Source organism: Amia ocellicauda, chromosome 9 (assembly GCF_036373705.1).
Source record: "Amia ocellicauda isolate fAmiCal2 chromosome 9, fAmiCal2.hap1, whole genome shotgun sequence".
NCBI classification, from domain to species: Eukaryota; Metazoa; Chordata; class Actinopteri; order Amiiformes; family Amiidae; genus Amia; species Amia ocellicauda.
In genome coordinates, this window is record NC_089858.1 from 30,066,765 (window position 1) to 30,091,817 (window position 25,053).

At 38.1% G+C, this 25,053-nt stretch overlaps 1 protein-coding gene across 1 annotated transcript in view; it reads right to left on the reverse strand.

Annotated features, from left to right (window-relative positions):
• tdrd12 (tudor domain containing 12) overlaps positions 1–25,053 on the reverse strand; it is a 42,744-nt gene that overhangs the window by 1,789 nt on the left and 15,902 nt on the right. The window contains exons 11-33 of the mRNA XM_066712566.1: positions 24,904–24,961; positions 24,604–24,704; positions 24,290–24,334; positions 23,723–23,800; positions 23,113–23,173; positions 22,561–22,668; positions 22,066–22,251; positions 21,611–21,764; positions 18,822–18,949; positions 17,554–17,745; positions 10,880–11,008; positions 9,994–10,111; positions 7,230–7,369; positions 6,363–6,580; positions 5,830–5,911; positions 4,988–5,169; positions 4,566–4,773; positions 4,287–4,379; positions 3,799–3,971; positions 2,132–2,211; positions 1,852–1,900; positions 1,404–1,517; positions 549–912 (exon numbers count right to left, since the gene is read on the reverse strand). Coding sequence (XP_066568663.1) covers positions 735–912; positions 1,404–1,517; positions 1,852–1,900; positions 2,132–2,211; positions 3,799–3,971; positions 4,287–4,379; positions 4,566–4,773; positions 4,988–5,169; positions 5,830–5,911; positions 6,363–6,580; positions 7,230–7,369; positions 9,994–10,111; positions 10,880–11,008; positions 17,554–17,745; positions 18,822–18,949; positions 21,611–21,764; positions 22,066–22,251; positions 22,561–22,668; positions 23,113–23,173; positions 23,723–23,800; positions 24,290–24,334; positions 24,604–24,704; positions 24,904–24,961 — 2,875 coding nt within the window. The 3' untranslated portion in view covers positions 549–734. The remainder of the gene's footprint in view (positions 1–548; positions 913–1,403; positions 1,518–1,851; positions 1,901–2,131; positions 2,212–3,798; positions 3,972–4,286; positions 4,380–4,565; positions 4,774–4,987; positions 5,170–5,829; positions 5,912–6,362; positions 6,581–7,229; positions 7,370–9,993; positions 10,112–10,879; positions 11,009–17,553; positions 17,746–18,821; positions 18,950–21,610; positions 21,765–22,065; positions 22,252–22,560; positions 22,669–23,112; positions 23,174–23,722; positions 23,801–24,289; positions 24,335–24,603; positions 24,705–24,903; positions 24,962–25,053) is intronic.

The window sequence follows — 25,053 nt, forward strand, 5'->3', positions numbered from 1 at the left end:
CACTTTGCACTCAACATACAGTTCTTTGAAACACATGGTCCTTCAGTTCAAAAGGAAGGTTAACTGGTTCTGTGTGAGTATCTGCCAAATGTTCATTTTTACAATGGTATAAACATTCAAACTATAAACATGATATACTATATGATAAATACTTATGCCTACCCTTCCCCTAGGCATACTATCTGTTGTGTTTTGTACTTGTTTCAGCACATTTGTAGAAGGGTGTATGCTTAACTTATTGTATTTACTGTACTTTGTAATGCTTTGAAAATGTTAGTGAAAACATGGGTGTCTACCAAGAGCAATAACATGATTGATAGATTTGTCTATAATTCACTTGAGGGGAGTAACATTCTAGAACTGTAGGTGTCCCGCTTCTCTGTGGAATACTGACTTGGATGCAATCATAAAACTTGGCACCAATGCCTGTTTATTACATTTCAGATTTCAAATTAAATGCCATTTGGGTCATTTGATGGCACAAAGGTCGAAGTCGTGGAGCAAGGCTTTTGATATGTAATTCCGTGCAAAGTAAAATGTGATCTCACCATTTGCAACCTTCACTTCATCTTCAGTGTCATCAAAACGGTCGAAGTCCAGACTGACAAATGTGTTCTGTTGCAGAAACGAGATCATGGGGAAAAAAAAATCTTACTAGGACATATTTACACTAAAGCAGCTATGCCTTGATATAGCTAGGAATAGGAATACCATATCTTAACAGCCTGCAATGTTCATAAAAAAAAATAAAAGCCTGCCTTGTGTTTCAGCAGCTTCTTCCAGACCCCCTTCTTCTCTTTGACCAGAATCATCACTGGCTCGTTACAACTGATCTCACAACGGCACTTTTCTTCTACAATATTGTCATTCAATTCTAGGTTTGCATAGTAATATTTGTCACCCACGTAGGCACTGAAAAAGATTTTAAATATATGCACGTCAACATATTTATACTAAACCCTAATACATCACTCTGCAAGTCTTAAATTGAAAGCAATTTTAGAGATTCCTATTCAGTAACGGAAATTAAAAAGCAAACCAATATGCAGTCAAAGAACACATCAATGGTGTATTATATTAAGGACCATCCCATATCCTAGGAGTGTGTATGTAACTGGGCACCCTGGTCCTTGAGACCTTGAGGTAAATAGATCATCCTCCATTACTCATTATTGCTATACTGCTGCTGTGTAGTCATTACATGCTTTACATAATTGAATGTCATCACACTAACAAAAGTAACATTGCAAGTAGCATCAATTGGACCTGCCAGAAAAATGGTACATGTATATGCTTATTATCCATACTTATTACTACCATTTCACTTAAAAATGAGTTCCTTGCAACTTTATTAGATTAATATTTTATCCCTTCAGATAGTGGAATTACGACTGAGGATTTACCTGTAGGTTACTCTGTCACGGCAAAAAACATATTCCTGTGCTGTGGGATTTTTTAGTTTAATGTTTAATACAACACAGTCTTCACTCTGAAACCACTTGAGTTCGGGATTATATCTGCAAGGGAAAAAATTGCATGACATACTGTGGGAAAGGAATACACCGTTACATGCTGCTACAGAGGTAACAGACATCAGAGCTTTATAGGCTGTAAATAGTAAAACTGTATGAGATGTAATAGTTTACACATTTTTGAGGCATGTGATCAAAGCAAACTACACCTGCCTCCAGAAGCTTAGGAATGCTGTCAGAAACTAAATGGAAATGGAAAATATAATATCTTTAAGCAATGTAAAGCTTATTTTACACAATCAGTACTCTTGGGCAAAAGCTTTTCTGAATATTGCATAATTAACCTCCTAGAAAAGGAAGAGTAGGAAATATTAAATACCGGATTTTTTTCAGAGTAACTGCATTAGCTTTGGTTGATTGGTCTAGACCTGTATTTTTGGAGGAAAAAAAAAAAGTAATGTTAAGGCCATTCATTTACAGAAGCTAATTAATAAGTTCATCATAACTGAAATGAATGGATTTAAAAATCTGAAATGGCATCTCCTTATAGGATTTTACCTGTAGTAATGAATAAACAGTATTGAAATAAAGGCACATCTATTTAAATATAAAAATTAGCTTATCATATGAGATTCTTTAAATTATTTCTCCCATCTTACCATTCTGCAGACGGATCTCCTGAAGACTTGGCTTGTAGTCTCTGGAGACATTACTTTGGTGGTTTTCACTGCAGAGGGATCTAAAGCAAGATAAAGTGCTATGACTTACATTTAGAAAGTTGCACTAATGATTGGGAACTTTCCACTTACACATCCCAGATGAGGAAGGACCCTCCTAAACAATACACATGCATAAGTGGAAAATGCAAAACATTTATCAAAGTAATTTCAGTTATTTAGTCAAACAACATTGTGCTACATAATTTCCCTCATTATCTCAATGTTTAACAGATTACCTATATATACAGCCCTGTGTTATGCATGACTCCAATACAGTTTAAAAAGCCAATGCAAAACTCAAGGCCCTATTTATGAATTATAATACCACTGCTTTTGAAGCATGTGATCTGGAAAGGACGTTGGGGTCACACTACATGATTTCTATAATCTCACCCGATTTTGTGAACAGTGAACAGTGCGCAGCTCACAATTAATGACTATTTTGCACCGAATTTATGTCTTTCGAGTCGTGAAGGAGCGCACACACCCGAGCGCTAAGTACAGGGACACACACAAATGACTGATCTGACATCCCTGTCGTGGATCTGTGGCACAGTCTCCACACTCCCACAACGCGCACAAACACAGTGATCCGCACAGAGAAAAGACAACACACACGGACTGGACAAGTACAGGTCACGTTGGTGAAGTGCAGATGTCCGCAGTTATGCGCAGATCTGCGCTGCTGCACAGGTGGGATCAGTGGATTTCTGCAGATCTATGCAAAACTGCGGACATCTGCGCAACAAGAACACGAACACGAGCACAAAGCGCTGCTGCTGCTGTCCGTGTCGGACAAACACACAAAGCACTGAGAAAAGAGGATGAGTGTGAAGACATGGCCGAGAGCTGAACTGCGCAACACACCGGCTCTGTCCATCCCACAGTGTGCAGCACAGTGTAGGGTCGATATTTAGCACAGACCTGGTCAATTACAGATACTAATTGGTGTTTGAAAATATTATTTTCCCTGTATTAGAGTATTTTTAAATAACCTGCACCGAAACAACCATTGGTATTTGAAGTATTTTAATAAACACGTATGGAAATCGTATTCTCCGGTCATGTTTATTCTTGTTTCTTGTCTCTGCTTCAGTCAGCTCAGCTCTCATTGGCTGCTGATCACGTCTCTCTCCACGATCGTAAATTTGAAACATGTTTAATAAACTCAGCGGCTCCGGCTCTTACGATCAGATCGGAGGCAGCGACGCATCAGCCCGTCTCTCACTGCATGACCAGTGGCCTGTGACGATCAGGGCCGATCTATCGTGAGGGCCAAACTGGGCTCAAATCGGCCTTAAAATCGTGTAGTGTGACCCCAGCATTAATATGTATAGTTCCAAATCAACTTTAAGACCAGAGGCAGTGTTAAAATGCAAACGTAACGGTCATAAAATGAAATTATGATTACATGAGTGTCAGAGATTATACTTCTTCAATGCTTCAGCAGAAGGATGCCCCATGGCTTATAGGGAGATCATACTATTACAATTATTACAAGGCAGATCACTGTATAAGGAGATGTGTAAATGTGGAGGAAACATTAGGCTAAATTATATGCAAGGAATCCATGCTGGTTGGCATAAGTTAGGAAGGGCTGCACTCACGTGTCCTGCATAGTGGGCCGCTCTGTGCTGGTGAAACCCCTGTCCGGACACAGCTGTTTCAGGTGCTCCACATGCCCTGGGTTGTCAGTCCCCATGCCAGTGGCCAGGATCTCTGAGCGAACGTTGTATTCATTGACATAAGTCTTTAGCCCTGGCAACCTTGTGACCCGGACCTGTTAAAGAAACAGACTTGCTTCATGTTCTGTATTTTATTCATTGTACAGGTAATCTTTTAATAATTCATAATGTGCATCTCCAATGACCTACAATATAATGGCTTAAGGCAACAAATACCTACAGTATACACTCACAATCATACTGTCCTCTTACTATTTGTCTAATTTCTGATAAGCACATTCTAATGTACTTGAAGACACTCACAGGTCAGTGTGTATTGATTTATTGTAAACTATTATGGATAACTAGCTCCAAGTCTGTTCTACTGGTGATGAATACTACATATAAAATCTCAATTAATGAATCCTTACCATTGGATCAACCCAAACTGTGTTTTCCAGGCACAGAGCAACTTTAGCTTCATGTAGAACGCCTTTAATCTTCAGACTTATGCGTCTGCTGACCTATATCAGGAGTGAGATTTTAAATAAAACTGGAGTGAAACACGCATTACAGCCCAGGACATTTTGACAGTGCAACAACAAATATGGCAAAAGTCTCCTAAAAAAAAAAAAAAAAAAAAAAAAAAAAAAAGGAAACAAATAAAGTTAAAATTAATCAGTGCTCAGTGTGTGAAGGTCTGCCTGTACCTTTGGATTCCACTCCATCTCATTGTCTATGGGCTTCACTCTGCACACAATGAACTCCACAGCCTGCGGAGGGAGGCTATGGAACTGGCTGGGCAGCACCAGCAGCTGATGGGCCTTCACATCCTGAGTGCGGCCCTCATCCAGGAAGCTGACAGGCACACTGTAGAACAGGCAGTCTGTTTTCTCAGGCAGGGACATCACCCGCACCCTTGAAAAAGCATTAGACAAAATCAACTGACCTACCCACAAATCAAATAATCCTCTAGTGCTTTTATTTGGAAGTAGTAGGAAGCTGCTTCTGAAAAGGAGTAATTGGTTGGTTACAATTTTGATCCTAAATCAGATAAAGAATAAGTTTAAACCGAGGACTTCTAACGTAATTTCTTGACAAGTTTTGATTATGGCCAGTATGTGTTAATTACCTGTGGTACGCACTCTCTTCCTGTATCCCATAAAGCTCGCCTGTCTCCAAAACTTTTGCATTCACTTTGTGGCTCTCATAGTACTCTGCCATCTCCACTGCTAGACTCTCATAGCAGTCCCCCTTCCTATTCACTATACGTCCAAAGAAGCAGGAAGCATTCTTGATATACAATGGCAGAACCTGTAAGCAGAAGGATACAAGGATTTAATCAAGATAAACATTGGTCTACAAGGATTTCTTGTTTAAAAAATGTATTCATTTATTTGCTGGCAGCATGTCTTAATATGCCTTTTGGTTATAATCTGTTGGTTCTGCTTGCCATTCACCATGTCAGCTCTTCTGAAGTGTACAGATCTTCAAAAGACCATCAAGATAAATAATGCAGGTCAGTACACCCGTGATGCAGCTCAATATGCTTTAGCAATGTGCGAGAGAAGTTCCATCCCCCTTAATATCTCTAATTTAAGTTAATTAGTGTGGCAGATGGTATAAGTGAATCGAACAGTGAAGAAACACACTTAACCCATCAAAGTTTTGTGCATCAAGAGTTTTCAACCGTTCCTTTCATCATTTAAATTACAATTTAGTTTTACTGATAGGATTTGTTTCTACAATTGCCTACTGTTTCAGAATGTTAATTATACTTTGGCTAAAGATCTTTACATATCACATATAGCTTATATATTACAAGACGAGCAGCATGAATAAATGACAAAATAAATTAAGACTTGTCAACAAATGTGAAAACAAAATGCACTGGTGCACAAAAACCATGTAAGAAAACATTTCAAATTGTATGTCTAGAAATTGAAATTAAGTCTCAAACCAGAGAAAGCTCACCGATATACAACTAATGTTTGAGTGATGCATGTTCTCCTCTTTAGGACTAAGTCTGTGTCGGTCTGGACAGATGCTTCTTTCCCTTGAATCCAACAGATGGAAGTTAAAAGTTTAACATTTTATGGCAAAGAACTTTGCAAGCATAACCACCAATTAAAAATCGAATTATTTAATTAAAATTTTGCTTTAACAAAAAATCTGAAACTGACTAAAGCTAAAAAGAGACTTACAGATCTTCACTTTCAATATTTGAACTCTCCACAACACACAACAACTATACCTCACAACATTTGAGACAGACCACGTCACACAGTAAATTCAGTATAAAAGGAGATGTAGTATCTTACAATTCAAAATATGCACTATTAAAACTCAGGTGTGGTTAAAGGGTTACAAAAACCTATATTTACGCATCATGCTTGAAAAGAAGCACACAGTCACTCCTAGAAAACCCACACAGATATTTCACTTTCAATACATACCGAATACTAACAGGTTCACCTTCAATTATAAGCTTATAACAAGATTCCCACCTGCAAAAACCAAAGCTTTTCAGATAAGGGCAGAGTGGTCTGTCAGATTTCTGCTCCTCCTTGGCTTCCAACACTCCCTGCGCAAAGTGCTTCAGTTCAGGTGGCAGGGTGGCCTCTGAACGTTCAAAATACCGCAGCACTCCAGTAGCATGCCGGGCATTCCTCTCAGAAAGCAGCAGCACTGATTTGGCCATCCGGGGTGGCTTTTGCCCAGGGTCCTTCAATACAGGAACAGTGCCACTGTCAGCCACACAGATAGACCACTCTCGGGGGGACATTGCCAAGACCAACCATAGTTACAACAAGCACCAAATCAAATCGCAGATTTTAGGGACTACATGATTTAGTCTCCTATTCAAATACACCTGGGTACCCATTTTTGTGTGTAATCGATTACCCAAGCAATAGTCCCCATTCCTACACCCACAAAAAAGAAAAGGCAAAATGGTATGTATATTATAAATGGCATTAAGGTTTAGCATTACTAACTAATAACTATTTACTATTAACATCAGATTAATCTGAAGCAGTTCTATTTTTTTAAGATAAAGAACATATCTAGCACTTAATTTTAGTGTACATCAGTGCAGTGATAAAATTGGGGTCTAATGCCAAAAGATGATTAATATAATTTGCCATTTTACATTTATATCCAAATGAAATGTTTATTCATCAACCTACATTAAACAGTTTGAAGTTAACAGCAGTCATTTTTCAGACTTGTGTTTTTGTTTCAGGCAGTTGTCTAGTGGATTTATTCAAAATCATCCAAAGAGTAACTAACACTTCTGCCAAACTACAGCACTAAAGGTCAGGTGAAGGTTAGTGGTGTTATGGGTACTTTAATATGTCAAAAATCACTCCTACCTTGTCCGTCAGGTTGTGAAAGTTATGCAACATGCTACACAAGCGGCTTCCAAACAGCTTTGGAGAGCTAGGAAACCCATAGTGCACTACACAAGTGGCATCCATTATCCCCAAGGCCTTCATACAGTCATTGGTCAAAACTAACGGGGAAAATGAGAAGTCGCAGAGGAAGCAACAACGAAAACCAATACATTTGTATTTTTTATAAAACTGAACCAAATAATAAAAACCCAAATCTGCAGTTCAGTCTTCATAGCCACTTAACGGTGGATTAGTACCGTTACTTGCCAATTTTTCAGTTATTACATGGCATTGTGTGAAAAATTGCAATACAGAAAAGTGGCAGGTGCTCTGTCAAATTACTGTATTGATGCATTAAACAGCATTGCCATTTAATAATTCATGGCTCAGCACTAGCTCTGTGATTTTGGTAGTAATCACAAACTTAAACAAAGCAATGACGGATATTTAGTTAAAATATGCACCGACGACATCATGTTTTATGATACTTTAATCTCTGCAAATTAAAACGCCCCAAAATGTATGATACTTGAACCGTTTTTTTTTGTGTGTGGAGAACTGTAGATTAGCCTATTGCACACTGTAAAACATGAAACAATTAAATTGACAAGTCTGGAATGATTTGTACAGGTATGTTTTTACACACTGGGATAAAAGAATATTGAAACTGTGTAAAAGTAATTTAATGTTCCAGCAAGATTCAACCCCGAGTCTCCCGACACAATGTCTACAAAGATTTCTAAACAAGGCTTCAGCGTCGCTACAATTACACCTTACTTTACCAATGATTTTGTGAAACTCCTCCTGGGTAGAGAAAATAGAGTATATATGATATATATGTGATTAGTTTGCCATAAACAAGTTTGGGGCTGTAAAGTCCCAGAAGCCCAGTGCGAATTACTCCACTACATAAAACCTAAATCCTACAACAATGGAGCTGGCTAGTAGTATAAACTCAAGGAGATGGCAACAACTTTACAATACCGTTTTAAAAACAAATTTTACACAAGTAGCATAATTTTGTGTCTGAGATTAATACATCTCTTAATTTGATCGAGTCCTTGTGTGACTCGTGAAATGCACTGATAGGACTTCTATGGTTCGGTACATTAAGCTGTCTGCTGAAAAGTGTAGTCTGTTATAATCAGAATCTAAGTTTTGAACATTGACTGCCTTGTTCTTGCCTATATTTCAGAGTTTGCCTGTTGCATGGTTTTCATTTACAATCACGTTTGCTATTGATGAAAACTTCATAAATGCATGATCGTAGTAAACATTGACATGTGTGATTCAGCCCCACACCCCAATTTTAAGTGAAATCAGACTTTGAGAAACAAGGGGACAGATTAAATAAAAACTTTGACCCACCCGCTAATAGAAAACTACAGAACTCTAGTTGCGGCTTCATTTTTAGTAAGATGACACTTTCTTCTAATCATAAATGTAACCGCTACAATGAACAGGTTTGTAGTTTGCTATTAGCGGGTGGGTCAAAGTTTTGATTAATCCGGGCCCAAAGTCTACAGAGTTTCTTGAATCCGCTGATTTTTCACACCCCCACATCCAGTTAAGTCTTCAGTCCTTTTAGATTCTGGTTACTGATGGAGTCCTAGATTTGCATAAAGTCTGATGGTATCGATACACTTTTCTTAAAAACAGTTGCTCATTTTATGTTTTCAGCATTGGCATATCTATTTAATCCTTTTCGTTTTGTTTTTCAGTAACGGCTGAAATTACCCTAGATTGGAAGTGTGCCTTTGTAATTCCTCTTTTCAAAGGGGGTGATGGAACAGATCACAATTGTTAAAGGCCTATTTCCATTTTACCTAAAATTATGTAATCCATTGCATAGAAGCAAGAACATTTTAACTGACACTCAGGTATTCATGTTGGATATGTGCTGGGTCCTAGAAGTCCTAGAAGTTTTGAATGGCATGACTTTTTGTTCTGGTGTTTATAGGAGCAAGAGCGCCCTCCACTGTTATCTTTTATACCATTTCAGCCTTTAAAAATTATTTGAATTAATTTTTAACCTTCAAAGCATTTCCGTATAAACATTTTCTACTTCTTGTGCAGAGTTAGTGAAGATTAAAGTCTTCTGGCAAACCCCAGGCATGAAGTCCAATGCACTGAGCAGTACAGTCAATATGGTAAAGCTTAGTCTTTTTCCCTACCAATTGTTTTACTGCATGATAAGTTTAATCAATAATGTATCAATCACTGATCGGTTGGCTTTTTATAATTTACTATTTCACTGGAATGATTTAATACTGATGTGTGGTTTCTGTGGGATTATTTGTTTCACTGTGCAGTTTTATTTTCTCTGCCACACTCAGCTTAATGACTTGCTGGTGGGTCAATTAATAAAGTAAATGGATAATTTGACCATTGATTATCCTACTCTTTCAGAGTTAATGAAGTATTGGACCACCTCCTTTTTTATTTGATCCAGCAAATTTTAACCAAAAAACTGCTAGAAGGAATTTAAATACAAAATTGTGAACAATGGAATTACACCTTTGACTTTGTTCATTTAATTGAAGAGATTACTTGCGGGTTACCTAAAATTATTCAAGGTCTGTTTGAAACTAAATTAATAGTGGCTCACAGTCCTCTCTATTAACCAGAGGTTGTGTAGAACAACACAATTAAGGGCTGGCCACAAAAAGTTTTGTGGAGCTATCGAATGAAGTGACAGACTATAATATGTTCATAGTAAGTAGCAAAAGCTACATCCATTTACCCAGGATAATGTGTGTGCCTGGGCCCATCTCTTTCTTCCACTGTTCGATGACAAAGTCAAACTGGTATGTCAGGCCCTCGTGAGCCTTCATGCAAAATGATGAAGTGTTGCTCACAGCCTAAGGATGAGAAAAATATGTAGGGTATCAGACAAAGCTTGAGAATGCATACAAATCCAATTGGTTATCTACTGCAGAAAAACTCCACAATCAACAAGTATTTTCTATGCGTATACATATTTAATACTTGAGATTCTTTAGAGCAGTAATTAATCTGTACACAACAGCCGTTTACAATGTAAGAATCAGTAAATGGTATTTGATGTATCCTACTCACAAACTTAATATTAACACCAGTTTTAATGTTAACAGGCAATATTCTTAAACCACTAGTATTTTAACAAGAATTTGGATTGCTGTCTGTAACTAGCAGATTTACATAACTCAAGTAATTTCAGCATCACACTAGATGGAGTGTAAAGCATTGCTATAGCAAAAACCTTCCTTTCAGTTTTATATATAGTTGTATACCAATAGATGAGCTACAGCGGACGTCTAAGTCACTGAACGATGGAGGGGATTCATTTACAAGAAGTTGGGAAATACAAAATGACAAACCAACAGTCAACCAGCAGTCTGTTAGATTTATATAGGCAAATTGAATTTAAAATGTGGTACCAGTCAGACTCCGCAAAGGAGAGAATAAGCCTGGGTTATCTTAGAAATCTTTATTTTCAAGCAATTTAAAACTTGTAAAATTCTAGCTGCACATAATTGTCATTCTATGGAGATCTTTCCTTGAAAGAGTACAGCAGAAAAATGTTCTAGGTCTTCTCATTTCACCACTTCTAAAAAACACTCCCCAGTTCATTAACGTCAAAGCATTACCTTATAAACATTTTCTACTTCTTGTGCAGTGTTAGTGAAGATTAACGTCTTCTGGCAAACCTCAGGAATGAAGTCCAATGCACTGAGCAGTACAGAGATCTTGGTGCAGTCCAGACAAAGCAGAATCACCTGTTGAATACAATTTCAATTTCATTCCACCAAGCACATTAAAAATGAGTGCTTACATGCCTTTGTTATTTTTGCACAGCATGAAAAACAATATAGTAGCGGTGTTTATAATTCTTACACATCCTCATGAGGTGGCAACAAGTTCTCGGCAACTGGAAATTACTTTTAAATGACGATTAAAGTTTTTTTTTAAATATAGCACAAAAAAATGTGTAGTTTTGTCTCTTGTTGAAATATCAAAAATTGAACAGATCTATACAAAATAATTCTCAGTTATAATAAAATGGATTATGGTCAGCTCTGTAAAAAATACATCACAATGCTATAGATAATGCAGCATGTCCCATACCATTATTCTGGGGAGAGCAGCCTCTCCTGGGGGGGGGTTGGCCCTTGGCAGACCTTGGTAAGTTTTTGTTCGACAATCTGTCAATATCCCTCCCAGCACCCCCCACCTAGTCAACTATTCCGATGACCTAATCCAGTATCTTATATTGTACACCACCACCACTGCTGCTGCTTATAACCTTGTATAGTCTTCATGCGAAAGGTCGTCAGGTACATTTGTTTTTTTGGGGGGGAGGGGAACAATTTCAAGGCACCTGCCCTGCTAAGGCCATAAGCTGTAATTCAGAATGTGGCTAAAAATATAGTTCCATTGCACCAACATGGGGACTACTTTCTCTCAATGGTTTCTTGATCTCATATATGTACTTAAGATGGAAATAAGTTTTCCATGTGAAACTTGACAGTATGTCAGTAATACCAAAAGTATGAAATTTGATGTAAAAAAAAAAAAAAAATTATATATATTTAATCGCTTTAAAAAAACTTTACTATCTCTTCAGTTATCAAGCTAATTTTGAAGGTCCTATAGACCTTAGTACTTTCAATCAAATGCCAGGGAGACTTATCTTTTACGTATAATGTAAACCAAATGTAAAAGTACACTTTGTGCAAAATCCAAACTATCAATTATCTTGAGTTCAATAAAATTTAGATTTAGATTTCTGTGATCTAATGCAATAAAGGTGTACAGCAAAACTTGCTGAAAACAAGTCCAACTTCTAATACTAATACAAATAGTTATTTTATCAATTGCATAATAAATTGATTTAATTATATTAATAAAACTTAAGTTTTTACAAGTTTTTAAGTGTATAGGTCATAGGATACAGTTGAGGTTGAGTCAGTGATCATTAGAATGAACACATTCAGTGTCACATTCACCTGTTTCAGACTGAAAATCATCAATCCCACAGATGCTTGATTGGATTGAGATCTGGAGAATTTGTAGGCCAAGTCAACACCTTGAACTCGTGATTCATCAGACCAGTCCACCTTCATCCATTGCTCCGTGGTCCAGTTCTGATGCTCACGTGCACATTGTAGGTGCTTTCGGCAGTGGACAGGGGTCAGCATGGGCACCCTGACTGGTCTGCGGCTACGCAGCTGCATACGCAACAAACTGCGATGCACTGTGTGTTCCGACACCTTTCTATCAGAACCAGCATTCACTTTTTCAGCAATTTGAGCTACAGTAGCTCGTCTGTTGGATCGGACCACACGGGCCAGCCTTCGCTCCCTACGTGCATCAATGAGCCTTGGCCGCCCCTGACCCTGTCGCCGGTTCACCGCTTTTCCTTCCTTGGACCACTTTTGATAGGTACTGACCACTGCAGACCAGGAACACCCCACAAGAGCTGCAGTTTTGGAGATGCTCTGACCCAGTCGTCTAGCCATCACAGTTTGGCCCTCGTCAAAGTCGCTCAGATCCTTACACTTGCCCATTTTTCCTGCTTCTAACACATCAACTTTGAGGACAAAATGTTCACTTGCTGCCTAATATATCCCACCCACTAACAGGTGCCATGATAATGACATTATCAGTGTTATTCACTTCACCTGTCAGTGGTCATAATGTTATGGCTGATCGGTGTGTGTATGTATATTTTTAATGTAATGAATGACCACCATATTAAGTTCAGACCAGAATACAACTGAATTGAGATACAACACGACTTATGCAATATTTCAAGAATAACTATACACAAAGACACAAAATATGAATCCCAACATGTCAGAGTGCAAATAATTAAATCAAAACAATTAATAGCAATACGTTACACAACCTCATCAGTAGAGATCAATTAGCATGATAAAGTGGGACACGTTGTGATGGAAACAAACACAGCATAATACAAAAATGATCTGAAATATTAAGACTTCATGGATAAGTAAACAAACAGGTGATTTCATAAATACGATTTAACAATTAGGCTACTAATTAACACATTACTTTCAATGTTATTTAACTTAATAGGTTGGCATACGCGTCATGTTTACCTGCTGTTTTGCCAATGAAAGCCACGTTGGACCAGGGTAAATACACTTGAACCTGGTAGAGAAATTACCTGTGGACAGGAATCCAAAGAGAAGTATGTGGCCCAAGGTGAATTAAACAGTTACTTACATTGCTAAATATGCGACATGTATAAACTGGTTGGCATAGGTGGCATATTTACCTGCTGTTTTGCCAATGAAAGCCTCATTGGGCCGGGCTAAATACACTTGGACCCGGTAGAGAAAATGCCCCTCGTCAAGAATCCACAGAGAAATCCGTGGCCCACGGTGATTTAACGTGTTAATTTAATTGCTAAATATTCAACTTGTATAAATAAATGTGTATAAATAACATCCTTGTGGCAATGTATTTCGGTCATAACAGTGAAATATAAAATGTATATCTAGCTAATTTATACAATCTACTTAACTAAACTATTTACTTTCTCACGTTTACAAACCACACTCAACAAACAGACTGCCGGTCTACATTTGGAAACATACCTGTGCGCTCGAGTTCCAGCCAATAAAACACAAATAGCAATAGCTGGCTGTGTATGCAGCTTTTAGGTGGGTTAACACACCAGCTGTAGTAGTAGTTTGTGGTAGTTTAATTGCACTGCACATATTATACACTTAACAGTGTTTTCATTTAAATTATTTCCATGCAGAACTTATCTGTGAGGAAGCCATTTATTGCGTTCTAGTAGTTTTTATGCAGTTCTGCAGAATTCCACCGATTGTGCGTATGGACTTTTTCAATGCAGCTAATATAATTCTAAAACCCTTTGATCCAGGTCATTAAAAACTTAAATGGTAGCCTAATGCCCGATCGTATTAGCAAAACGTTGGAGCCCAAAAAAGCTTCCCGTCAGGTCATAAAAATACAAAATATTTGTATAAACCTAAAAAAGCCTATAATGATAAAAATAAGATGACCATGATAGGGAACAAAACTACCCTAATGGATTGAATTTAGCATCCCTGCTGTCAAGGGGATACTGGCTGAGTTTTTGTGTACATCTGTTTAGATCAAACAGCTGTATCTTATTCTCAAAAGCAAAATGTAAATATTTGAGTGTTACCTTACGTAGTTGGCTTTAGGGCTGGGTGATATGACTTAAAAAAAAATCTCAATATTTTTAAAAGTTTGGGCAATACATCTCTCAATATTCCTTGTTTTTATCCAATCAAGCTACAAAATAAGACCAAAGACATTAAATATGCAAAACTAACAAATACTATATGCAGGCTGTCATGGTAAATATATGCAGAATGCAACACAGTACAGAGCAAGTGTTGTGCGTTTACTATTACGTGTGTTATGTTGTTATGGGATATACATATACACAGTATGATTTACTGTCACAAAACAATAACACAAGTAATAGTAATCACACAACATGCGCTATAAAATGGTATAGATTTAGGTAGATTTACCACATCCGGGTTTATAGTGGTGCATTTAACATCTGCTAGACAGGTACATTTCTTCTCTTCCGTTGTGTTTCGATTCTACTTACCGGTACAGCACAAAATATTTATTATTATTATAATAATAAAAACTGTTGTACCACTTCACCATCTTAATCAAAAGAAGATTAAACTTTCTATATCTGTTTGCATTGCTTTCCAATTTATTAAAATGCAAACAAACTTTACTATTCTAAAATGTGTATACAAATCTAAATACATTTTGGTTATTCTGTGTCAGTTCACTCTCCTCCATGTCTGTCTGTGTTTCTGATGCACATTTCTTGTCTGCATCTGGCACATGTGGAAGAACGCAAAGCGTTGTCCAAATGACAAAAAATACTGCCGTAAAGAGTCAGATTTGCGACGCAACTAAATAAACAATAGAGCATAATATGAAATGATAGACATTTTCTATCATCACACGATATATATCGTCATATCGCACAGCCCTAGTTGGCTTGCATTGTAATTTAAGGCTTCAATCCAATGGATGTACATATTGGTTATGTTACTGAGGTGTAATAAAGTAAAAATAATAATTCAAGTATTTATTTTGTTGTTGCATAAAACAATATAAAATGAATTAATGCAGATTTTCCACAGACTAAACTTACACAGATTCCGTCTGGGCCTAGTCATTAGACATATTTTAAACACACACCCTCCTCCCCATCTCTCTCAAAAAACACTTTCTGTTCCCTAACCTGCATCTTTTTTATTTTAATGTCATCATTCAATAACCAAAGAAAGTTACATAATTGTGCAATGTTATTCCTTTGTTAAACATTAATATACCAGCAGGTGAACAGTTAAAGTAAATGCGACAAGTACAACAAAACTTATATTGAGTGACCACCGTCAACAAATATTTGCCCGGTGTACTGCACCTTGCGTTTACATGCAAGTATTCCTCCCAATATGTATTATTGGAATATTAGATCATGTAAACAGTTTTCTTTCACACTTACTGCAAAAAGTCTAAGCGTTCATTGAATAAATGGTCATATTCTGCACGACAGTCCGCGCGAGGTGACCGCACCTCATGTAAACAAGCAGAGTGATGCATTCTAGTTATCAATAAAAATTGATTAAATTAAAGAATGAAAAACAGACTACAACTGTAATGAAACTGGTGAAGCATTTGTCAATTGGTGATGAATTGTCTCTGGGATCCCTATGATGATATCCAAGGGTTACACACCCCTTGGTACAATTTATGTTTTCAGCACTCGTTAGCTTGTTCTTGTCTAGGAATCGTCTATAGCATGTTGGGTGAAAGCCGATCTTATTTGATTCAATGACATCATCTTCATCTGCGCCAGTTTCTGTAGAATCAAGCATGAGAAGACTGTCTTCATTGACGTCGTATTTACATTCCACTTCAGCTAATGTCTGGTCAACTGCATCGAATTTTATCCATTTCAGGGCACATTCGACTACTTTGTTGTACTCATTAATTCTCCACTCTGTTGACATGTATGATACATGTATAATCAGAGGGTTTTGCATTTACCTCTTTGTTTAGGAGAGTCACACTCACCCACGGGCACAGCCATCATTGCTCTGAGCTCGCTTCTCTACGCGAGAACTCAATCAAACAGCCCTCTGACTGGCTAGAGCACAGGCACAGTGATTCTACCCATACGTTTCGAGTGTGAGGAGTCAGTAAATATAGTTCAACATTGTTCTCAGAATTAAAAAAAAAAAAAAAAAAAACTGGCAGAACACACGGAGAACTTTCAAAATCACCTTTAAATATAGGGTTCCCTCTCAATTCAGGGTTGCATTGCATGACTTTCCAGGATAATCCAGGAAAAAAAAGTAAAGTTCAATCTAAACATTTTCTATATTGCAAGATATTTACTGTTTGACATTCAGTCAATGCTCAAAAAGTGTGCATAATAACAGTCAGTGTGCATAATCATATTTGTACGCAGATTAACTGCTGCCATTACTAAAGATCTACGTAAATAGTTCTATGTAAGGTGCATGTTACTGAACTGATGCCAATACTAAATCTCTCCACCCAACAAACTACTTCAAAAGTACAGTAAATAGGTCATTCCATGTCAAATGAACACAGAAAAGTGGATTTCGACCCTCATCATCTGTTATGAAATATATTTTAGTTAGATACAAATATGCTAAGCACTCCTTCAATATTATTTTGTAGAAAAAATAAATTAAACTAATTGATGACACATATTTAATGCTTTAATTTCCTATAATTCATGTTTTGATTTTTTTTTTTCTTGACTTTTCCAGGTTCAAAACATTTGACCATTTTCCCTGACTTTTCCATGACTTTCCAGGTTTTTCCATGACTGTGGGAACCCTGTAAATATCATTAATAGATTATTTTACAAGTGTTAGTTTTTGGGCCCTGCGATTATTGGAATGAACCAAATCGATATTGCGTACAGCCAACAGACTAGCTGGGCAACCAGAATAAAAGAAATTACATCAGACCCTGAAGTAGGCGCAACCTTGCTCGTAACTTAAGAACAAGAACAGTTTATTTTTAAATGTTTTTCTTTGAACACGCTTCAGGGGCAAGAAAGGCATCACACACAGCTAACATAGGCCACTGTGTTTGAGCTACCCAAAAGCATGCCCATCAGCACCCTGCCACTGAGAGGCTGAGTGAGAGCGAGAGCCGCCAACTCGGATGGCGGTGGAAGACGGCTTCACTGCCAGCACTGCCGAGGCAAATGCTGATGGATTACCTGGTGCACATTGCCATACAGGGCTGCCTCGTCCATTACAGTGATGATAACACAGGGATCAGTCATGTAGTCCTTCACCAGGCTCTCAATCGGCCTACTCCAGTGGTTCCCAACTGCAATGATCTGCTGGGGAGAGGATACCCTCTCCTCCGAGGTGGTGGCTTTCCTGAAGTGCTGCAGTATAGCTGCCATCTGTGAGAGAAAGCATCATTACAGATCGAGAACAGCTGAAGACCAGAGGAAAAGACAACATGTCCAATTTAAAAAATGTAAGAAAATCTTCCCTTACCCACTTTTTTCTCCTCCAAGATAGATACATACAGATCAGGCATACAGTGTGTATTTAGAGGTATTAAGTAACTTAGTTTGCAATTTTGCTTTTGGGTTTGGCAAATAATTGCTTTAAAAAAAAGAGAAGATAGGGAACAAAGGAAACTAATTGGTATTGCATGGAATTTGTTGGGGTAAAATTGCCCCCTATGTATATACCCACTGTATAACTGTTAGAAAATAAGAAACTTTCTAGTAAGTTACTAGTTAAAACTTGTTCGCAATTATGTTTTCCCTGCTCAGACTTATCTGTGTGGCAGATGGAAACAATTTCTGCTGCCGTGGCCGTTCTTTGGGTAACAAACCGAAATGATCTATAACACGTTCTTATCAGTACAGTGTGTACTGTGTCCTTGGTACCAGCGACTCCATGTCTGGACTAATTACAAAGAAAACCTTATGAATTATTGTTTCCCATGTCTCTGAACTGCCCCGGGACATATGCCTAGAAAATATCATACAGGTTCAGGACTGCCCCAAAACTCCTGTAAAATACTGCTTGTAAATGTATAAAAGGCTGTGTGAAACTTTCAATAAACTGAAGAGAAACAAACAGGCTTTCATGTCTGTGACTTTCCTTCCAGGGCCCATCTCCTGCTGAGAGTCTCCACTATTGCTGGAGGCACTGACTGGGGTGCCTGATTCACTGGGGAATTCGAAACTGAAGTGTTTGTACCATAACAGAATTATTTCCTCAATATTTAAGTAAACGTTAAAGTAACTGCATATTGCAGAAATGCCCAATGTGTATTGAAGATAAGATCTCGCTGTTTAAGTTCTGGGAAATTAGATCTACCAAATGTCACATGACAGAGTTGTGGCCCTTGGGGTCAGTCACTTTATTACCTTGCTGTAATTTAATGGATTAAATATTAACTATTTTGATGAGAGGGCAGAAGTGTTAAATATCCCAAATGATCACAGAACTAGGAACTTACTTCCTCTGGAGCACGGGAAAACAACACATCCACCTCATCGAACACAAGGTGGCACAGCCTGAGGAAGAGGAAGCAGTGGAAAGTGAAGAGCCGGACCAGGCTGAAAGGTGTGGTAACAATCACCTGGCCTGTCACAGATTAAACACAAACAAGAATGGGTTTTAATTTCTGTAGGGCAAGGATATGTGCACATGGATTAATGTATTAGAAGCTTCTGAAAAAGATTCAAGACAAGTTTGAAGAAAGCGTCTAGCAAATTCAATTTCTCCTAAATTGAAAGGGCGGGTATGGAAAGCCCTACTGCAATACAATTCAGTGAAGCTGAAGTAGGCACAACTGGCGCAGTCATTTCTCCCCCCTCACTACACTGAATTGACATTTAACTAACACTCTATAGATACACATCACCATTCAAAAGTTTGGGATCACTTAGAAATGTCCTTGTTTTCGAAAGAAAAACAAATTGTGTGTCCAATAAAATAACATCAAATTGATCAGAAATGCGATTATTCAAAACACACATCTGACCTAATTGCTGCTCTGTGGGGGTTCGGACACCTTTTTCGTGAGACTAGCTTGTCAATGTCCGGTGTAATGTGTTGTGCTGAAGCGATCTTCAGTATGCAGAGTAGATGCCCGTCAGTCAGTCAGTCATGATGTCTGGGCGGATTTGCGGAGATTCATCAGTGAAACAGCGGTCTGTGGTACCGGCACTGGTAATAAGGGCTGAAAAGTTGCCTTCAGTGTCATTGATGCAGGACTGTATCAATTAAAAATTACTTGCATACTGCGTCATCTCCAAAGGTCTTGTTAATGCAAGTTCTCATTTTGTAATTGCGCAGCGAGCAGCAATCTTAATCAAACCGAAATAATAATCGAAAATGGGAGTTTAAACAGAACAAAGTAATCACAGTAAAAGACCATAAAATATAACCATACGTGAAACCAAACACCAGTACAAATACAAAAGAACAATGAACCAAACAGTGCAAACTAAAAAACAAAACCAATATTATAATAGAAACAACCCAATAGTGAAAACAGCGATTGATGCTCGCTAGAATAAAAACACACGCAATTAACAAGATGTGATAGATGTGAATATGTGAATTAACAGAATATAACAATTCTTAGGCGATGCAGCCAGGCTTACCAACAGCAGCAGAAACCAACACTGCTACACTGGCCCCGTGTCTGTGAAAAAGAGTCTCTCGCTTACAATAACAGCAAGTTTAAACAGCAATAACTTGACAATTAGTCAATTTAGACACCGGTTGAAATTAGGGAACAATGCATCAAACTGAGAAACCCTATTAGTCTTAAATTGTAGCCACCTGCTACACATGGTTTGCTGTAGTTAATTTTTTTAATTCAGCCACTTTGTGCAGCCTTTGCTCTCTATATAAACACCCATACTTCTCTTTGTGTTCAGTCTCGTAGTGCCACCGTATATTGAATTCTTTCATCATGGCTAAACTCTCCTTACAAATGAGGCATACAGGTTTTAAACGCTGCTCCACAAACAGATATTCCCACTCCCACCTTTCCTGAAACACTCTACCTCCTTTGTCGATTTTTCTTTTCTTGGACATTTTGAGTTAAGTTTATTGCATATGACTGAAAGAACAGGAACGTAGACAGTAACCTGTGATTGGCTGTTAAAACCCTACCTCGTGCCAATGACACTCGCAATAGCTAATGGGAATTGTAGTTTTCACACACAATTTCCTCATTCAGAAGCTGTCACAGGCCTAATTACTTATTGATACACCACCTTTGCAGGGGCCGGCTTAAAACTATTGGTGGGACTGTATTCAGCCCGTGGGCCTTGAGTATGACACCCCTACATTAGAGTGTCTAGTTTAAGAAACAGACGCCTCACAGGTCCTCAACTGGCAGCTTCATTAAATAGTACCTGCAAAATATCAGTCTCAATGTCAACAGTGAAAAGGCGACTACGGGATGCTTCTTAGGCAGAGTTGCAAAGAAAAAGCCATATCTCAGACTGGCCAATAAAAATAAAAGATTAAAATGGGCAAAAGAGCACAGACACTGGACAGAGGAAGATTGGAAAAAAGTGTTATGGACAGACAAATCTAAGTCTGAGGTGTTCGGATCACAAAGAACATTCGTGAGACGCAGACCAGATGCTGGTGGAGGCAATGTGATGGTCTGGGGGTGCTTTGGTGGTGGTAAAGTGGGAGATTAGTACAGGGTAAAAGGGATCTTGAAGAAGGAAGGCTATCACTCCATTTTGCAACGCCATGCCATACCCTGTGGACGGGAGCCAATTTCCTCCTACAACAGGACAATGACCCAAAGCACAGCTCAAACTATGCAAGAACTATTTAGGGAAGAAGCAGTCAGCTGGTATTCTGTTTACAATGGAGTGGCCAGCACAGATCTCAACCATATTGAGCTGTTGTGGGAACAGCTTAACCTTATTGTACATAAGAAGTGTCCATCAAGCCAATCCAACTTGTGGGAGGTGCTTCAGGAAGCATGGGGTGAAATCTCTTCAGATTACCTCAACAAATTGACAACTAGAATGCCAAAGGTCTGCAGGGCTGTAATTGCTGCAAATGGAGGATTGTTTGACGAAAGCAAAATTTGAAGGACACAATTATTATTTCAATTAAAAATCATTATTTCTAACCTTGTCAATGATCATTTCCTATTCATTTAGCTTTATTTTCTATTCAAACTCATTTAATGTATGTTTTCATTTAAAACAAGGACATTTTCTAAGTGACAGTAGTGTGTGTGTGTGTGTATATACAAGTTCTTACATGTGTTTTTAATATTGAGGTTTTTTGCTTCTTCTTTCCCCAGCCCCACTAAGATCAGCATTGGGTTAAGAGGGCGAGACACAGTGTTCTCCTCCAGCATGTCAAACACGATCTGTGCCTTCTCCCATCCTGGACAGAGGACCACTGCTATGGGCTGGAAATGTAATGCAAAAGATACAATTGTTTGAGAATTAGATGCAACACCACAAATTCACAGATGCAGGCTTATCTGTAGCTCAAGGAAACGGAAGACCATTATAAACTACATTTAGCCAATACGGTTTACCTGATGTCTGGGAGATTGTTAAAAACAAAACAAGAAACATAAAAAACATTACAGACCAGAAGTGAGTGAGTTTCCTTAAACAAGCACCCTTTGGATATAATACAACACTCAAATCCCTTTATGATTATTTTCAGAAACATAGCAGCTTCTTCACAGTGTGGATTGTTACCCCAGTCCTTGAAGGCAGAGTGGTTTGCAGGGAGGACAGTTGCAGGTAGGTGAGGAAAGGAGGAATATAGGTGAGTGGATCCTCCCCGTTGTGCGAGATCAGCACCGTGTCACAGCCTCGTGCCACAGCAGGCCAACTGTACGCCTGGGCTAGGCTGGGGCCTTTGAATTTCTGCCTCAAGAGAGCCTTAAGAGAAGGGGCAGGTAATCTTTACAAGTCCACAATTCAAAACTCACTGGCAACAAGCAACCTATTTTAACATTGTAGATACATCAGCTTACTAAATTTCTTCTTTTCAAAATATACTGTTAAAACAAAAACAGTTGTAGATTTGAACTTGCATATCACTTAACTGTCCTGATTATACATTTTCAAAACAGTTAGACAAGGTTTAAGTGATACTGTATTCATAAAGGACTCAGTTGCATTTAAATAGAAAACCTTGCTATGCATACAAGAGAATCAGATACTCCCAGTGTAATTCTCTGTGGGTACCTTTCTGAGATTCTCGCTGATAGGGGCCCTTGTCAGGCTTGTGAAGGGATCAATGGCCATGGCAGAATGTACCAGTATGCCACTCCCATGGGGCTCACAGGGGATGGTCTGTGGGAAAAGCATCATGCATGCAGGTATGAAAGCATGTACAATCAAGGCTTTGCTAAACTTAAATGATCTTTCTCTATATACAGCTTTGACATGAACCCAATAGAAGTCAGTCTGATCAAATTGATATATTCTGCAGCTCCCAGCCCAAAGTCTGTCTAAAACCCTGGTCTGGGAGAGGTTCAGTTCTGCAGATTTACAGCGAGCTTGAGGTCAATGAGTTGATGACTCTAAAGAACTAAGTGAGTTAACCAAATATTTGGGAAAATTAATTCACTATGAGCTCAGTTTAAATTTAAACAAATAATACCTTATGATTCTCCAGGAGCAGAGCTGCAGATTTGTTCAAAAAAATAATTATACACTGGCTTCATGTTTACATTCAATAGGAGAAAATATAAGCATAATCCAGTCAGAAAACAGGTACACAAGCCTCAGTCTTACCGTCACATCCACTGATTCACTTTCTGGGTTGAGAGGATCAGGGTTCAGAAACTGTAACAACCTGCCAAAAGGAACATTTTCTGTTGCAACATATGACATTTATACTAAGTATAAATAACTTAGTACGTAACCTAGATGATGACAGGCCATTCACTGTCCTGCCTGCAGAGGGACTTGGCAGCTCTCTCCACCCGCCTAGGTATTAGGAGGTTCTGTGAACAACCCAGCATCCCACTCGTGATGTCCCAAAGAGCTCCTGCAAAGTATGGAATGCCTGCTGCCCAATAAAATATCAGCATTACAAATATCAAGATGCTCCAACTCTTCACTTCAATAACAACGCAATAGAGAAAAATGTATTGTGAATACATATTTCACACCCAGTCACCCTGCGAGCACTTTTGTCAATGGTCTACAAAATTAACCAATTTGACCTTGTAATGCCATGTGCTGTGTGTGCATATTACTCCCATGTGAGGAACACTTTTTAAAAGTATGCACTAGGCAGCACAAAACAGAGTAATCCTGTGCATCAGGGTACACTCCTTCTCCAAGGTGTGGAGAACAGCCCCCTGAGCTACCGACATAAACAGTGCTGCTGTAGACAGACCTGACAGAGGAAAGCTCATCAACAAAGTCCGGCAGAGCAGTGCAGCCTGCTCCCTGCCTCAGATATTCAGAGAGGTCACTGGAGCAACAAGAAATACACAGTGGCAATATTAATCTTGAAACAGACACAAAAAGCCTCTGAGAAAAGCAATGCACTGTACTGGGTTACAATTCCTTTATCATTCATCGGTCCTTTGAATGAGAAGAAATATAAAAATGTAATACAAGGCACAGCTTTTGATCTACTTCTACCAACTTTAACAAATTGTAAAAACAGTGCATAAACTAATGGTAAAACTGCAGTGATTAAAAAAAAATCCTACAATAAGAGTAAGGGTTACTCAATCTGCCTATGTTTAATTTATTAATTAATTTAATGAAGTAATCTAGATTAAAGATAATAAAGCCCTGATTTCAAAATATACAAAGCTAGGAGAAAGTAGTAATGTACAATTATTGGAGTACCAATTTTTGGTACTTTTTGAAAATGAAAGACTGCTATTTACCATTTAAAATGTACAACAGGATCTACTTGGACATTACATTAGCAAATAATGTTAAACAATACCTTGAGTGGAAAGAGTGGAGGACCGGTGGCTCATCATCATCCATACTGAAAACATCAAGATGAAGATTCATCAGACAGATGCATTAACTTTCAGATTCATGCTTTAAAAGTAGATTGTACTTGAATTCAAAGAGCTATATCCTGAACTGAAATAAAAATCGACACTGATAAAGTAGAATCTATATTGTGATTGTATTTAGAAAAAAATGCTAAATACTAAAAACTTAATTAATAAAGAATAATGGCATCAAAAAGATAAACATTTCCAAACGAAATTCCTCTTAATTTCCCCTCTAAAGGATAAATATTTGTACCGTAATTCATGCATTTCTTCTATCATCTCAATAGGTGGACTGATCACAGTCTTGTCACTGATGTCTTCCACGTTTTCCTGTGAATTATCCAGTCCATCATTCTGCTAAACAGAACTGTTAACAGCATTACAAATATCAACTGAAAAGTGTATACACATACACTTTCATGCGTGTTGTGTAACTGTTTGCACAGATGTACGTATTAGATGAATAAGTAAAATGAATGGGTTATTAATGCCCAACGTACAACAAAACAAACAAAAATTCTGGTTTTCAGGCAACTGAAAAAAACCAACTTACCTCACGAATGTGTGTTCCACTTTCCAAATACAGTTTTGGATTCAAATACTTTAGCAACCTATTAGGAAAAAGTAATGAAATTAGATTACCATGATTTAATGCTAGCAACAATTTATTTGACAACAGCAGAAACTCATTTTACAGTTACAT